The sequence below is a fragment of the Pan paniscus genome, chromosome 18, assembly GCF_029289425.2.
Source record: "Pan paniscus chromosome 18, NHGRI_mPanPan1-v2.0_pri, whole genome shotgun sequence".
NCBI classification, from domain to species: domain Eukaryota; kingdom Metazoa; phylum Chordata; class Mammalia; order Primates; family Hominidae; genus Pan; species Pan paniscus.
Window position 1 is genome coordinate 65,796,634 of NC_073267.2, and position 15,601 is coordinate 65,812,234.

At 54.0% G+C, this 15,601-nt stretch overlaps 1 protein-coding gene across 2 annotated transcripts in view; it reads left to right on the forward strand.

The window, feature by feature from the left end:
• GNAO1 (G protein subunit alpha o1) overlaps nt 1-15,601 on the forward strand; it is a 169,707-nt gene that overhangs the window by 127,131 nt on the left and 26,975 nt on the right. For both annotated transcript variants that reach the window (XM_008977447.4, XM_003823781.5), the window contains exon 4: nt 13,797-13,957. In XM_008977447.4, the coding sequence (XP_008975695.1) occupies nt 13,797-13,957 (161 nt within the window). The remainder of the gene's footprint in view (nt 1-13,796; nt 13,958-15,601) is intronic.

A 15,601-nucleotide genomic window follows, 5' to 3' on the forward strand; every position in this document is an offset into this window, starting at 1 on the left:
ATCTCAGAGACCCCTCGGGGTCCACTGACCACCCTTTGAGAAACGCTGATCTAGCCAATCCCTTCCTTATGCACTAGGGACACTAAGACCCCACAAGAAGAGACTTGCCCAGGGTCCCAAAGCCAGTCAGAGGCAGAGTGACCTGAAGCCCAAAGCTCTGAGATCCTGGAAGCAACGTGATCTGCACCTTTTCTAACAAAACAGTATGTGCCCACTCTGATGAATGGCACAGGAGCCAGTGTCCCCGGGGAAAGGATGAGGAGGCAAGAGGGATGAACCAGCCTGGGGATAGGCACCAGTTGGCCAACCCTGTCAACTTCAGGACTTGCCTATTCCCACCCTGCACCTTATGTGTAGCGCTGCATCTTCCATCTTTTCTCTTCCATAGCTGTGTTGCTAATGTCTCCCAGCCGAGGCGGCTGTAATTAAACTATTCACCATCATCACTTCGTGTTCTGAAGAGATGAGGTCGGCCATTATCATTTTTCCTTCCCTTTGACTGAGCTCTGTGTGGGTAATTTCATTCTGCCTTGTTCATTTCTTAGAAATTTTGTCTATCCAATTTTAGTTCTTTTTTCCTCTTAGAACACTGGGCTCCGGGGAAAGGAGGTGGAGGATGAGGGCATCATGGATTTGGAAATTTCTGTCCCATTCACCTTAAAGCTTTTTTGGGACAGGATAGTGCCTGCTTGGTGGTGCAGCTATCCAGAGAGCCCCCATCCAGGAGAGATACCCAGGAGTTGTAGAACAGGGGTCTGGACCCACTGAGGGGAGAAGGGCACCAAGACAAAGAGGCACCACGTAAGGCTGTCCCAGAGGGGCAGTGGTTGGAGCTTTGGACAGACAGCGTCCCCACCCCTTTCCTGGTGGTCAGAAGCCTTGCTGACATAAAAACACCCCTGCCTCTGGGGGCCCAGGACAGGCTTCTGTTGCTAATGAAAGTGAGCAGGGGCCAGGCACGGTGGATCACACCTGTAATCCCAGCACTTTGAGAGGCCAAGGCGGGCAGATCACGAGGTCAGGAGTTCGAGACCAGCCTGGCCAAGAGACCAGCCTGGCCAACATGGAGAAACCCCATCTCTACTAAAAATACAAAAATTAGCCGGGCATGGTGGCGGGCACCTGTAATCCCAGCTACTCGGGAGGCTGAGGCAGGAGAATTGCTTGAACCCGGGAGGCGGAGATTGCAGTAGGCCAAAGATCTTGCCACTGCACTCCAGCCTGGGCAACAAAGTGAGACTCTGACTCAAAAAAAAAAAGAGTGAGCAGGGCCTCCATCCTGCGTTTCCTCTCCCCGGCATGCCCTGCCAGGCCTCCACTAGCTCCTCTAGGGCCCCCATGCCCACTCTACACAGATGCTGGCAGGGCTGACAGCTCCCCTGCTCCTGCAGGAAGAGGCCAGGAGCCCACGCCACACAGAAAACGTGAATGTCCCAGGCCCCAACGCATGGAAGGCCTGGCATTTCCTCTGCCAGGCTCTATGGGGAAGCATTTTCTCTCCATCAGGGCTGCCCCAGGATGGACACTGGCCTGCCCACCAGGGGTAGGGCACCCCCTCACAGGCATGACCAGCAACCTGGCCGAGAGGCTATCTGTGCTTGAGCCCCTGAGCCATCTGTGTGCCCACAGGTGGCTGTCCTAAGTTTAACCTTCTAGGGCTGCATGACCCCACTGCTGTCCTCAGGCCCTGCTGATGGCTGCCAGAGCATCCGGTGCCTCCAGGACCCACTGTTGCCTGTCAAGGCCCTCAGTGTTGCCTGGGTCTCGCCTCACCTCTCTTTAATTCCCTCATCACCTCCCGAGAAGCCCCATGTCTCCCACCATCCACAAACCTGTTCCTCCTGAGGCCCAGACCCTGCCTCCCTGGGGTGGCCTCCCCACTCCCCAGCTGGTGCTGATGGATCTGACGCCCCTAGTGGACTGCAGGCATGGGCAGGGCAGGGTCCAGTTCCTGCTGGCAGTTCTGTCCCCAGCACTCAGCCCTGGGCTTCACACAGAGACGTCCTCCAATCTGTGGGGAAGGAAGATTCTTAGGTCTAGCCCTGGCTCCTGCTTAACTGTGGCCAGGGCCAGGAGTGGGAAACTGCACCAGCCACTGACAGGTGGTTTCTGGGTGAAAACTTTCAGGTGTGCGGGAACCAGTGACAGGGCCTCAGAGGACTTGGGCCACAGTCGCCTTCCCACCCCCTGGCCCCTGGTTCTGGAAGGAACATAGTAAGCAGTTTCTGTCTAGGAAAAACCTGCTTCTCAGTCATTGGAAGATCCCTGGGTTCTGAGGCTGAAAAGGAAAGAAAGTTAGGATCAAAAAACCCAAGCCTTCTTTACTCCACAGGGGACAGCCTGGGTCCAGGCAGGGAAGGTTCTCAGAAAGGCTTAGGACAAATCCTGGGGCATCCAGAAGGTTTGAACTGCTTTCTGAACCCAGGTGGGGACTTCAGGAAAGCCTTGCTTAACACAGTCACAGACCCCTGACACAGAAGGGACCATGGGACAGAGGCAGGGAAAACCACAGGGGCTGCTCTCCCTCCACCCCGATGTGTTCAAGGCACCAACTACTGAGCTGGGGAGATTCCCTTTGTCAAATGTTAAAGTCCTTAAGGCCCAGACCCCACTCAGTGTCTGCCACCTAGCAGGTGTAAATGGATACATAGTAGATGGGTGAATGGATGAGTGGATCAAGGAGAGAATGAATGGGTGGGAGGCGAGTTGGATCAAACAGGAGTGGATGAGTAACTAAGGGATAGATAGATGCCAGGGAAGAGTGGAGGGGATGGTGGTGGGTTGGAAGGGATGTGAGTGGATGGATGAACTGGGGTGGCTGATGGGTAGATGACGTATAGATGGGTAGGTGGTGCAGGATGTGTGGCTGGCTGGCTGGAGAAGGGATGATGGGTGGATTTGAAAGAAGAGAGTGGGAGGATCATCATCCTAAATGGAGAAGGAAAGCAAGATTAGAGATGGCACTGAATCCTTGGTTCTGCTGCAGGATCTTTTTGAGGAACCAGGAAGGTTCCCTTCCCTAAAGCAATGGTGAGCCCATGAGGTCCCCCACCTCCTCGAGAGACCCTGTGAGCTGAGGACGTTCTGTAGGCGCAGGCCTTGCTCAGAATCCTAAGCCCAAGCGAGGAAAGAGCCCCAGCCGCCAAATGCCTGCAGCACCCCAGTTGTTGCCACTACCAAAGACTGGTCACAAATGTCTAACGTGCGCCCGGGGTGGCAATTTGGTAGCACTTCCACTGAGAGTCACAGGCAGAGAGCCATCTGCCAGCCCAAGGCCAGGAAAGCAGACCCCCGCCCCGGAAGGGAGTGCTCCCCACTGTTCTGACGCCCAGCTGCAGAGAGGGAGGGGCGGGGGGCTCTCTCCTGTGCCGGAGAGAACGGAGAGAACGTGACGGTGTTTCCTCAGATGTGCAGGCCTGGGTGGGAGCGCTAGTTACTAAGTACCCAGAATTGTTTGCCAGCTGGAATTGTAGTGGCCAGGCTGGGGCCCCCCAGCGGCTGGGGTCTCTCTGCCCCTTCGCGTTGAAGAGCAAGTCGGCAGCCCAAGGAAGGCGCGATGGCCGCCGGGCCCGGCCCTGCAATGCCTGGTCTCTGGCTCGGCGGGTCCAGCTCACGCTCCCTCTCCCATTGGCCTGTGCACTCCTGCCCCCTGGTGGGTACAGGGACAACTACAGTACATGGGGCAGGGTGGGGCCAGATGGAGGTTTTTCCCTGCAACTGGAGGACTGGGTTTGTGTGTGTGTTTGCGTGCGCGTGCATGTCTGCAGACTCACACTTCACTTGGCCTAAAAGATTAGAGATGGAGGAAAGCTCTGAATGATCCAAAGCAGCTCCTCAAATGGAAGGGGTTATTATTATAATTACTATGATTATTGTTATCAAGATTATCATGCTTGCCTAGAAAGTCTTGTACAAAGCAGGCTTATTTTGTGTCAGCTTGTTGTTTGTGTCTGAGGCATTTCATCTTTGCTTATAATAACTAACATTGGCAGGCTTCTTTCATGTTGCAAAGCTGTGTCACATCCTCAGCCCGTTTTATCTGCACAAACAGCCCTGTGCAGTGGGGAGTAGTGAGAGAACAGAGGCTCAGAGGTTAACTGTTCAGTCCAAGGTCACATGGCTAAAAAGATGCAGAAGCCAGGATTTGAACTTGGGTCACACAATGAAAATCCCTGTTCATTTCCCCATCATATCCTTGGCACCTCATCCCTTGAGAGGGAAGAGGCCTTTTATTAAGCTTTAGCTCCAAGCCTCTTTGCCACTGATATTTGCTGAAAAGCTTACATTGCCATGAAGAGAAGGGAAGGGTTTTGAAGACTCAAGTGTTAAAAGTGCAGTTTGCCATCCCAGTTTCACACTAAGAATATACCTGGGCTTTTCCAAGTCCCTGCAGTACCTGGCGTGTGAGTGGAGAATGTGGTCTTCTATCCTTTTCGCTCAGGTTCTCTTGGTCACCACCACCACCCCTGGGGTGTGGCACAGGACAGACAGGCATCTGCTGCATCTCTGAGAAGCGGGGAAGAAGGTGCTATGACAGGAGAAGCTGGTGCAGGGGGACTGTCTGTGTCCTGGTGGGTAGGAGCTGGGTACACAGGGGGCAGGGCCCTGACTGGGCTCTGGGAGCCTACGCCCCTCCTAGGAGCATGGGTTCTATCTCCAGGGACCAGCTGGCTGACTGGAGAGAGCTTTCTGGAAGCAGCACCCCTCCCTGCTGCGCACCATGGGCTGTTATACTGATTGTCACCAGGGTGCTGCTTCCCCAGCACACTCGTGACCAGCCGCCAGCAGCACATGTCCTCGTGGCAGGACACAGGGCCTGTGTGCCAGGATAAGGGACCCCCTGTGTAATGCCAGTTCCGGAGCATCACTACCCTACCACCTCCCAGGCATCCTGCTCCCCAGCAACAGCCCAAAGCAACCCACTTCTGGGGGGTACTTGTACCATGCTCCCCACCCCTCTCAATGCTGGAATGTCCCCTGGGCCCTGTCTCCACAGGCCTCTTCCTCTCCTTGCCCACCCCTTTCTCCAGCTGCTGACAGGTGCCGTGCAAAGGTTTACATAGGGGGTTCTCCGGAGCCTTGAGCTTCCCCAAAAGTGCCTCATCTCCACTGTGGCAGCTTTGAGCCATTTATTTGTCAACATTAAGAGTGAGATATCATTTAACCAGAAAGATTGTAGTGGTTACTATGATAAAAAATATGATAAAAAAAAAAAAAGCTGTCTTTAAATCATTGATGTGGAAAAGAGTCCTGTAGGTGGCCTTGAGAAATGACAACCTCTCCTGGCCTCCTGATCCTAAACCCATAAGAATGGCATCTCGCTTACTGTTAACATTCAGAAATACACAGTCCCAGCCATGTCCCATAGAAGAGTCCCATCCTCCTCCCATGCGCCCAATCATCATGAGGGTGGGCGGGTTGCTCTTATCTCTATGTGGCAGCCCTGGGCAGCCTATGAGGTGGAGCCATGTATACTCGTCCACTGGGTGGACAGCAGCGCAGCCCACCCCTCAGGGCCATCCCTGTGCTAAGTGCCCTCCGTTTGCTCACACAACAGCCTTGCAGAGAAAATGATGGTGCTGTCATCCCCATTTTGCAGGTGAGAACACTGAGCCTCAGAAAGATGATACCCCTTGCTCAAGCTGGAAGCTAAAGCTGGAGCTCAGGTCTGGGTAGCTCCTGAATTTACAGTCTGAAGCCCCCAGAAAGCTGCATGGAGCAGCACTAAAAGTCCAAGGAGGGAGTGAGCAAAGGAAGCTGGCAGAGGAGGCTCCTCGAAGGGTGTGGGGTGGCAAGAGAATCAGATGTTGGATTCCATGGTGGATTCCAGCAGGTGCGGAATGATGAGGTGGGGGCATTCTGGGCCCTTAATGATTACAAAACCCATCCCACCCGCACCTATACATCTGAGGAAATGCAGTCAGGTTTTCCCTCACACACACAGCAGAGAGCCCCCTCCCTTCCTCTCTGTAGCTGGGCCTTAGAACCATGGGGACAGTGGTGGTAAGAGGGACCCACTCCTTCATGCCTCAGGCAGACACACATGTCCATGAACTCCTTACAGGACTGCCTGCTACTGAATCCCCCAGACTGCCTTCAGTGTGCAGCATGTGGCCAGTGCTCACAACACAGCTAGTGCCATGCCAGTCCCATGGGAGAGAGAGGGGCCACCCACACAGGAAACACCACACGGCGTGTGGGCACTGTGCACGGGGTGTGGTCAGATAGTAAGAGAGGAGCGGGCTCAGATGCCGGGAAAGCCAGTGGCGCTGCAGGAATGGGAGGGGTCTTCCTGCAGGAGGTAGGCCACACATTAGCCTTGGCCGACTAGGGGGCATAATGGGACTATTTGGGGTACAAGTGCAAAAATAAACCAAACAAACAAACAAACAACATATCCTCCAATGGATTTTTAAAAGCAGGGGATTGATTGACTCAAGTAACTAGAAAGCCCAGAAGTCTCTGTGGCTGCAGGCGCAGCTTGATCCAGGCGTTGACATATTATCATGACTCAGGTGCCTCCCTCTCAGCTCTGCTTTCCTCAGTGTTGGCTGCACACTCAGAGGGGGCCTCCGTTTGAGAGCCTCTCTTTCCTAATAGCTGCTACAAGTGTCCTGGGGCTGGCTGGGACTAGAGACTGATTGTTAGTCTCATTTGACAAATAGGGATTCTTTGTCCACCCCAGACTCTTCACAGGCCAGTGAGATGGGTTGGCCAAGCCCAGAGCATGTGTCCACCCCTAGAATCAGGGGAGATTTAGCTCAACGCAAACCACTCAGACTGGGTTGGAGAAGGGTGCTTCACTTCTGGGAACTGGGGCTCTGCTGCCGTAAAACGAGAAAAAAGCCACAAAGGCAGAGAGGGCAGCTGCCCAGGAGAACAGGACTGGGCAGAGAGGAGCGGGCAGGCCTTCACTGCCACCTGGTAGCGGTCACTGCTGTCTCTCCTGCAGAACTGCCTGGGTGGGAGCACGCAGTGAGTTTTCTAAAGAAGTCAGCTCTAGCCGTCTGCCCCGCGTAAAATACTCACAGGCCAGACCTGGTATCTTCATCCATTCAGGCTACCATAGCAGAATACCATATGCTGGGTGGCTTATACACAACAGAAATTTGTTTCTCACAGTTCTGGAAGCCGGGAAGTTCAAGATGAAGGTGCTGGCAGATCACTATCAGGTGGGGGCTACTTTCTCTTAGACGGCCCCTTCTTGCTGCGTCCTCACGTGGTGGAAGGGATGTGGGTCTTTGGGGCCTCTCTTATAAGGGCACTAACCCCCTTCGTGAGAGCTCCACCTTTAAGACCTAATCACCTCCCAAAGGCCCCATCTCCAAACGCCAGCATCTTGGGGGTTAGGATTTCAGCATAGGAATCTTAGGGGGACATAAACAATCAGACTACAGCACCTGGTGAGTCTGCCCAGAGGACATGCGTGTGTTTTGTCACATTTCATATGGCCTGGGCACCCAGGCACGCTCTGACCAGCAAGAAACAGCAGTGTGATGGGGCCATAGCAGAAAGAATGGTGCTAGAAAATACCCACCACACACAACCCATAGGCCCAGGAGGAGCCCTGGTTGGGAAATTCAGGCTCAGCCTGAGCCCCGTCCCCCAGACCCCTAAAAGCAGGCAAACGAAGGAGCAGGGTCTCCCCTGGCTCTAGTAATTGCTTGTGAAGCCCACCATCCTTTTTTTTGTGCTGGCAAAGCCCTTCCTTCCCCTCAGGCCTGGCCCTTCTATCTTATGCATCTCCCTTCCCTCTGCTTGGGGGCTGGGCTGGGTACCCGTTAGTTCTCAGCTTGGGCCTCAGGTGGCCAGGCCTTGTCTGAGATGTGAAGTCCAGAGCTGCTGGCTGTGGCACAAGAGGAGGTTGACTTTGAGTCCAGGCTCTCCTTACTGGCGATGTGATCTTTAGGAAGCTCCCTCGCCTAAGCAGGATACCCACCTGCCGTAATCATTAAATGAGACACAAACTGACAAGAGCTGGAGGATAGATAGGATTGAGTGAGAAACTGGGGCCAAGCCTCATATTAAAATGCCAAGGATCCATACATCCTGCAGACGTGGCTGAGCACCAACTCTCTACCAAGCACGGTGCGAGGCCCAGGTACCATGAGAAATCAGGAAACGATCCCTGCCCTGAGGACCAGGCTCATACAGCACCAGCTGTACCATGGTGTTGCTGTGCGCTGTGGGAGCAGGGAGGTGGGCTTCCCTAAGGAGGTGACATTTGAGATAGGGTGGGACTGAGACCAGAGTGATCTGGACAGATGGAGCACCCAGCTTATTTGGGGAACAGGAGTAAGGCTGTATGGCTGGAGCCCCGTGAGATGGGGCAAGTTGGAGGATGTCAGGACAGAGAGGCAGTCAGGGGCTTTGTAGGCCCCAAGGAGTCTGGAATGCGGGAATGATGGGCAGCTGTTGAAAGGAAGAGCTATACCCATTATGATTAAGTTTAACTGAATACCAGAAACTCTGGAAATTATGCCTTAAATAAGATAGAAATTGAATTTAAGTATTAAGAAAACACACACTGAAGATAGTGTGAGGATGACTTCAGATAGTGTGGAGTCTGATCCTTGACCTAGGCTGTTTTTGGATCACTATTCCACTATCCCTAGGGTGTTGACCTTGTCTTCATGATCCCATTTAGTTGCTAGAGCTCCAGCCATCACATCCAAGTTCCAGGCATTAGGAAAGAGGGAATGAGAGAAAAAGGGTGCCCCTTACCTTTAAAACAACCTTTCCTGAGGCCTTACTTCACTTCAGCTTACCTTTCTTTGTGCAGAATTTGTCACATGGTCACAACTAGCTGTAAGCAAAAAAAAAAAAAAAAAAAAAAAAATCCAGCCTTTTAGTTGGATATCGGTGTGCCCAACTAAAAATTTCTGGATTCTTTTTGTAAAGAAGAAGGGGAGAATTGATGTTAATAGGAAACTAATGGTCTCCTTCTGTGTGGGGAGCAGGCTGAAGAGGAGAAGGACCGAGGCAGGGAGCCCATGGGAGGGAACCATGGAGGCCTGGACTTAGAAGTCGGGGAGGAGATGAGGAGGAGCAGACAGCTGAAAGCAGATTTGAAAGAAGAACTGCAGGGCACTGGGCATGGGAAGGACTCAGTGAAATCAAGCAGGTCTCCTGGTCTTTGAATTTGAGCAGTTGAGCCAATGTGGAAGACAGGAGAGAGCGGGAAGGGCGGGGGCCAGGGGGTGTTGCTGCCAGCACAGGACCCCTCCCCGTCCCACAACAGGAAGGCCTAGACCCCTGGGCTGTCTGCTGGAGGATCCCAGGAAATCATTTATCCCAGATGTCCCCAAGCTGTAGAATGCATCCTACTGGAGTGGGACCCATTAAATTCCAGGCCACACATGGAAGCTCAAACATGGCAGCACAGTAGCTTTGTGGCCTCGGTTTGTAAATCACACCGTCTTGAGTGTCCTCCTACAAAGCCTGTTGTGGCTCCAGGGCCCCCACATTAGCGTGTGATCCTCAGGTCCAGGGAAGGTCTTGCCTCGCAGGCGTCCCCAACCCTGCTCTCAGGTCCTGACTTGTTCTGACTCAGGTGCTCCACAGATCTACAGAAACCATGAAGGTAGGGCCCAAAGAAGGAAGAGTTGGAAAACTCTTGCCAGGTCCACCACCCGCATTCCTCAGATGGGAAAGTACCCCAAGATTGCCCGAGGTCAGCCAGGCGTGAGGAGCAGGATCGCTGCAGGTCCCTGACTCACAGGCCTTGCACTGTTTTTAGCCCCAGGTGGAGGCGCCACCCCTGCTCACCCACCTGCTGCTGCCCTGAGTCATCCCTGCCTGCCTGGGGCACCCAAAGCCCAGGCCCCAGGGCCGGCTTTCCAGGTCACTGCTGCCAGGGGGGCCCGGACAGCCTTCATGCCCAGTGAGGGCGAAGTCAGACCCCAAGGGCTGGGTTGTTGGCGATACTGACCCTTGGGAGCTGGGTCAGGTCAGCATGGGGACTTGGCCTTCCAGCCTCTGCACCATTGTAGCTTCCTTTCCAGGACAGGCAATGGGAGGGGCACAGCTTCCAGAACTTTCTCACTGCCCTTCTGCAGTGGACAGGCTCTGACATGTAAATAGCACTTTAGCTGGACAGCTCAGTTCTGGAAGAGCTTTGGCCTTACACTTCTTTTGTACAGACCTTTCGTTGGCGACAAAACTTCCAGATGCTGACCTCATTTTCTTTGTGTCTCTCCCATCCCCAAGGATGCCTGCAGACTTTCAGTACCTCCCACTCACTTCTAGAGCCACGTGCCATGGGCTGGGCAGTCAGTCTCTCTCCTCTGGCCTAATCAGAGGGTTGGGAGTTGAAGGGGTTTGCGGCAGAATAATTATCTCATAATAATACTGCATGCAGCTGGGCGCTGTGGCTCACGCCTGTAATCCCAACACTTTGGGAGGCCAAGGCAGGTGGATCACCTGAGGTTGGGAGTTTGAGACCAGCCTGACCAACATGGAGAAACCCCATCTCTACTAAAAGTACAAAATTAGCCGGGCGTGGTGGCACATGCCTGTAATCCCAGCTACTCAGGAGGTTAAGCCAGGAGAATCTCTTGAACCCAGGAGGCGGAGGTTGTGGTGAGCTGAGATCATGCCACTGCATTCCAGCCTGGGCAACAAGAGCAAAACTCCATCTCAAATTAATAATAATAATAATAATGCACACATGAATAAAATATCCCAATTCTGGAGAGCCCGTGAAATCGGGGAGATGGTAGGCCTGGTGTATGCGACTCCCAGACCCCAGTGGGGTCTCAGTCTCTCTGTTGGGCTCCAGGACTCGTGCAGTCTGAAACCAGGGGGAAGGCGGCTGGAGGAAGGACCCCAGCTCCCTGCCTCCACCTCCTCCAGTGCTGAGCATCTTGTCTTGGGCCTGGTAGTAGTCAGGGTCTCTGTGAGTGCAAGTGGCAGAAACTAACGGGATAGGGCTCACAGGACAGGTCACATGAGGGGTAAAGGGACCCAGCCTTGGGGACCTAAATACCATGACACTTCCCTGCTTCTTTCTGGTAGCTTTATTCTGAGAGTCTTCTTCATGGGTTGGGGGACGCTTGTCTCAGTGATACTAGCGACTCTGGGGCCACATTCTCCTAAGCTTCCCACTTTGAAAAATCCCAGGGAAAGACTACAGGTGGCCCAGCATGGTCACATGCCCACCAGCCACCTCCTCCACTCATCGACCCTCTTCCTTGCCTTGGCATCTCACACCTGGTTCCCAGGGCCTGGCATGGACTGGAAGCTGGCCTGGGCTCCACAGGACTCAGGGTCCAGCACACTCCTGTCCCGGCCCTGTGTTCCCAGCCATGCCTCTTCCTGTCGCTGGGACATCTCGCAGTGCCACTCTGCTGGTGCACACCCTGAAGCGTGGTGCCCCAGGCGGGCAGTAGTCACTAGGCAGGGGTGTTCTCAGGGCCTGCTAGGATTCAGCCAGGAACAGAGGGGCCACTCGGATGGTGGTCACCTTGCATTTTGGTTAGGAGAGTGGTCTGAGCAAAGTCCTGTCAGCCACAGAGACATGTGAAGAGCAAGAAGACAGGGTATGTCTGGTGCCTGGGCTGAGACAGGGGCTTGCTGTCCTCAAGACAGCTTCTAGAGGTTTAGGTTCCTTTAGAAGCTTATCTGAGAAAAGGATTTGGGTGAGACAAGGAGTTTATTTGGGAGGTCATTTCAGGAAGCACCGAGGAAGTGGGGAAGCCACACAGGAAGGGAGGGAAGCCATGAAGGGGAGCTCATGGGTGGCCTGCCACGTTGACTGCTGGGGCTCCATCCCATGGGGATCCTGTCTGAATGTGTAGCTTGTCTCAGAATTGCCTCCCTGGGAGGGCAAGGAAGCCGGGTTATTTGCCCATTCCTGTCTGTCCGGGGCACCGACTCAAACTGCAGCCAGCTATACACCCGAGGCAGTGAGCTCCATGGGCAGAGGCAGGAGGGCGGCCCGGGGCAGCACCTGTTCTGCTCTCACCTACTCTGCGTTGGACATTAAAGGCTGTGGCTGCCTCAGACGGAGCACATATCTTCCTGGGCAAGGCCACTTCAGCTGTGGTCTAGACCCCTCTACCAGGCGCTGTCAGCCATCCAGGGAGCTCTTGGCACAGGTGGGTTAGATCATAGAGGCTGGGCCTGGAGTCCGAAGGCACCTCATCTTGAGTCCCAGCCCTGCCACTCACCATCGGGTTGTTAAGTGAGTGCCTTCCTCTCTGTGGCCCTCAATTTCCCCACTGTGAAGTGGAGATGGTAATACTACAGCGACTACTGTATTAGCTGTGCCACAGCAATGCTGTCTAATGAGCCTCTCCTAAACCCAGCCACTTAGTTCTGCAGATCAGAGACCCAGGGCAGGCTCCACTCTGTACCAGGCTCCCCGAGTCCTCTTCCCAGGATGAATGACAGAGCCCGGGCGTATTCATGGCGATGGCAGGGCCCACGAGGACCAGCAGAAACACGGCCTCTCAAGGAGCTGGCACAGTGCCACTGCTGCACCATTCTGTGGGCCACGGCGAGTCCTGTGCCATACTCAACATCAAGCAGACAGGACATATACTCAGCCTTTAGCAGGAGGAGCTGAAGAGGCGCAGGGCAAAGGGTGTGGGCAGAGGAGGGGTGAGAGGCCCAACGACACAGCTCTTGCCACTCGCTCCTGAGGTGGGGGAGGTTCTGAGGATGGAGTGTGTTCACCAAATCCTTTGTACGCAAAGTACTACTCCCGTGTGCAAGGTGGCAGTGACGGTGCAGTCCTGGGATGTCTGCAGGAGCCTTCTTATCTTCAAAGACCACACACTACTGGTTGTGATGTTACATGCATGTGATTGTAGTCTTTGAAAAGGCGACCCCACTTTGATATCCAGGATGGGGGGAAGGGGAAGAAACCTGTTAATTATGCAGTACTTTTTCTGTAATTTCAAGAAGGCTCAGCCTACACGTGTGCACCTTAAGCAAATTCATCTACACCCACTCAGACAAGGAGGAAGGGAGGAGGCAGAGGAGGAGAGTGCTCCAAGCTCATTACCTGTCCTTTCCCATTTCCATGTTTCACCTGACCTAGGAGCTTCCCCTGCCCCCAGAGAAAGGTAGGCCCCAGGTCACAAACAAATCAAGAAAAATTAATAAAATGGACTTTTGGCTTTGAGCAGTCCAAGGGCCAAAGTTCTTGAGATTTAGTGTTGGCATGAGATATTTTTGCCATCTGCACTAACTTGGCAACCAGCCCCTCCCCTCCCCCAGTCCTGAGGCACAGCCCCGCTGTGGCCCATCCCTCAGCTAACCGGAATTCTCTACCGAAACGCCTGCTCCTCTACATAGCCCAGTTCTAGGGACTGCATTCCACCCTGTGTAAGAAGTATAGAAAATTACAGCTCAGCCAAGAACATTGATTTTTTTTCTCCCCCGAACAAAATAACCGAGTTTTCAGGATGAAAGCAGAGCTGCTGGTTGAGTTGGAGGGTGGAGAGCAGAGCCGGGCCCACTCTGCCTTCCTGCTGGTTGAGTTGGAGAGTGGAGAACAGAGCCGGGCCCGCTCTCCCTTCCTGCCCCAGAAAACTCTGGGGCCCCATGGGCTGCGGCTTGGAGCTCCTGCTTTAGGACATCCGTGTGGTAGAAGGCCCCACAGGCCCCACGAACCCCAACTGTGCATGCTCAGGTCGTGGCCCTCCCTGGAGCAGGCTGTGGGCTGAGCTGCGGTCCTGCTGCACTGGCTGGGCTCTCATCACAGTCCCCGCTAGGGGAGAGCCCTTGGCTGGCAGGGGTCTTCTGTCCCCACCAAAGCGTCAAAGCCCACCATCCACCTCTCCTCACAGGCTGACGCCAAGATGGTGTGTGATGTGGTGAGTCGGATGGAAGACACCGAGCCCTTCTCTGCAGAGCTGCTTTCTGCCATGATGCGGCTCTGGGGCGACTCAGGAATCCAAGAGTGCTTCAACCGGTCCCGGGAGTATCAGCTCAACGACTCTGCCAAATAGTGAGTGTCCCAGCGGGCGCATGGCCTGGAGCCGGGCAGTGATGCGGGAGTGGAAGGGACTGGTGATGGGGATTGGCAGAGCAAGGAGGATTCTCGGCTGAGGTCACGCCTGCCGGGAGATGTTCTCCCATAGGTAGAGGGTGTCAGGAAGGAATGAGAAGGGGCCTCTCTTCCTGCCCCCCAGGAGGAGAAAGAGGCCAGAGGAGGCAGAGGACACAAGAGACAACCAAACAGTGGAAATTCCCAGAGGGCCGGGACCTTGTCACTGGCTTGTCCTGGAGAGTGCCTGGCACTGCAAAAAGACAGCTTTCAAGTGTAGCAGCTTCGTTTTTTTATAGGGAGCCCCTGACCGCATAAATACAAACCAAAACAACAGCCATATAGGCAGAAAAGAAATGGTGCCATTTTGTTTTATTTTAGAAAAAATAATAAGCTTTCCATTCCCCATCTTTAAAAATAAGGAATATGTAAGTCTAATTAATATAATAAATGTATACTTTAATACTATTTATAACTAAATAAGGGGGATGACAGGAGGGCAGGAGGATGGAAGGAAGAAAGGAAGGGGAGAGAGGGAGAAAGAAGAGGAGAGAAGAGAAGATGGACAGGTGGGAAGTGGTAAAAGCTGGAGCTGGTTAGAAGGTGCTCCCGGCTCTTCCCATCACAGCAGGTCACAGGTCCCCTGGCTGCAGCTTTATCACTCTAGGCATCTCCAAGGACATCCTCACTGCTTCCGTGCCCTTGGCCTCTAGATTGGAGGCTCCAGAGCCCTGGGATGGTCAGCGTTGGTCAGGGACATGTCTTCTGTCATGGAGATACTGGGATTGCCCCCTTGGCTTTCGGGAAATGCACCCCACCTTTGCAATTGCAATCTGGTACCCATACATTCAGTGGGGGCTTTCTGCAAGGAGCCCTTGAGCTTTATCCCACTAGCTGGGAAGATTCTGACATGATCCAGTCCAGCCATTTTCACCAGGTCTCAGCTGGGGCCTTTTTGCCTCCAGGGGACATTCAGCAACATTGGGAGACATTTTTGATGGCTGCAGCTAGAGTGGTGCTCCCGGCAGCTAGCAGGTAGAGGCCAGAGATGCTGTTAAACACCCCATAGTGTGCAGGACGGCCCCCACAACAAAGAGTTACGTGGCCCCAAACATCCATAGTGCCAAGATTAAGAAACCCTGATCTACGCAATGCCAATGGACAGAGGCTGAGGCCAATGTTCACTCCTGGACATTTCCACGGGCCACATGGCAGCCAACAGACTAGGGACTTGAGCAAGGCCGGGAGCGGCTTCCCATTTCTGCACACCTAGATTGTCCACAGGGCAAATGCCGAAGTCCTGTGAGTCCCAGGTGATGACTACCTAGGCCCCCGGGCCTGATGAGCTCCCAGGGACACCCTGGTGGTCAGGGCAGTGAGCCCAGAAGCTCAGTGTCCACCATTCCGTATGCACAAATCACAGACCAGAGCTAGGCAGGAGAGAGTGACTTTCAGCTGCTCTCCTCCCTTCTCCCACTCCCTGTCCCTGCCCTGGAGTCCAGGGCCTCCTCCCCGAGGGCCAGCAAGACCCTCAAGGGCCTTTAGGGCCAGCTGGCCCAAATCTGTCTTCTAGTGGCTCAGCAAATTCTGCCCTCCACTTACATT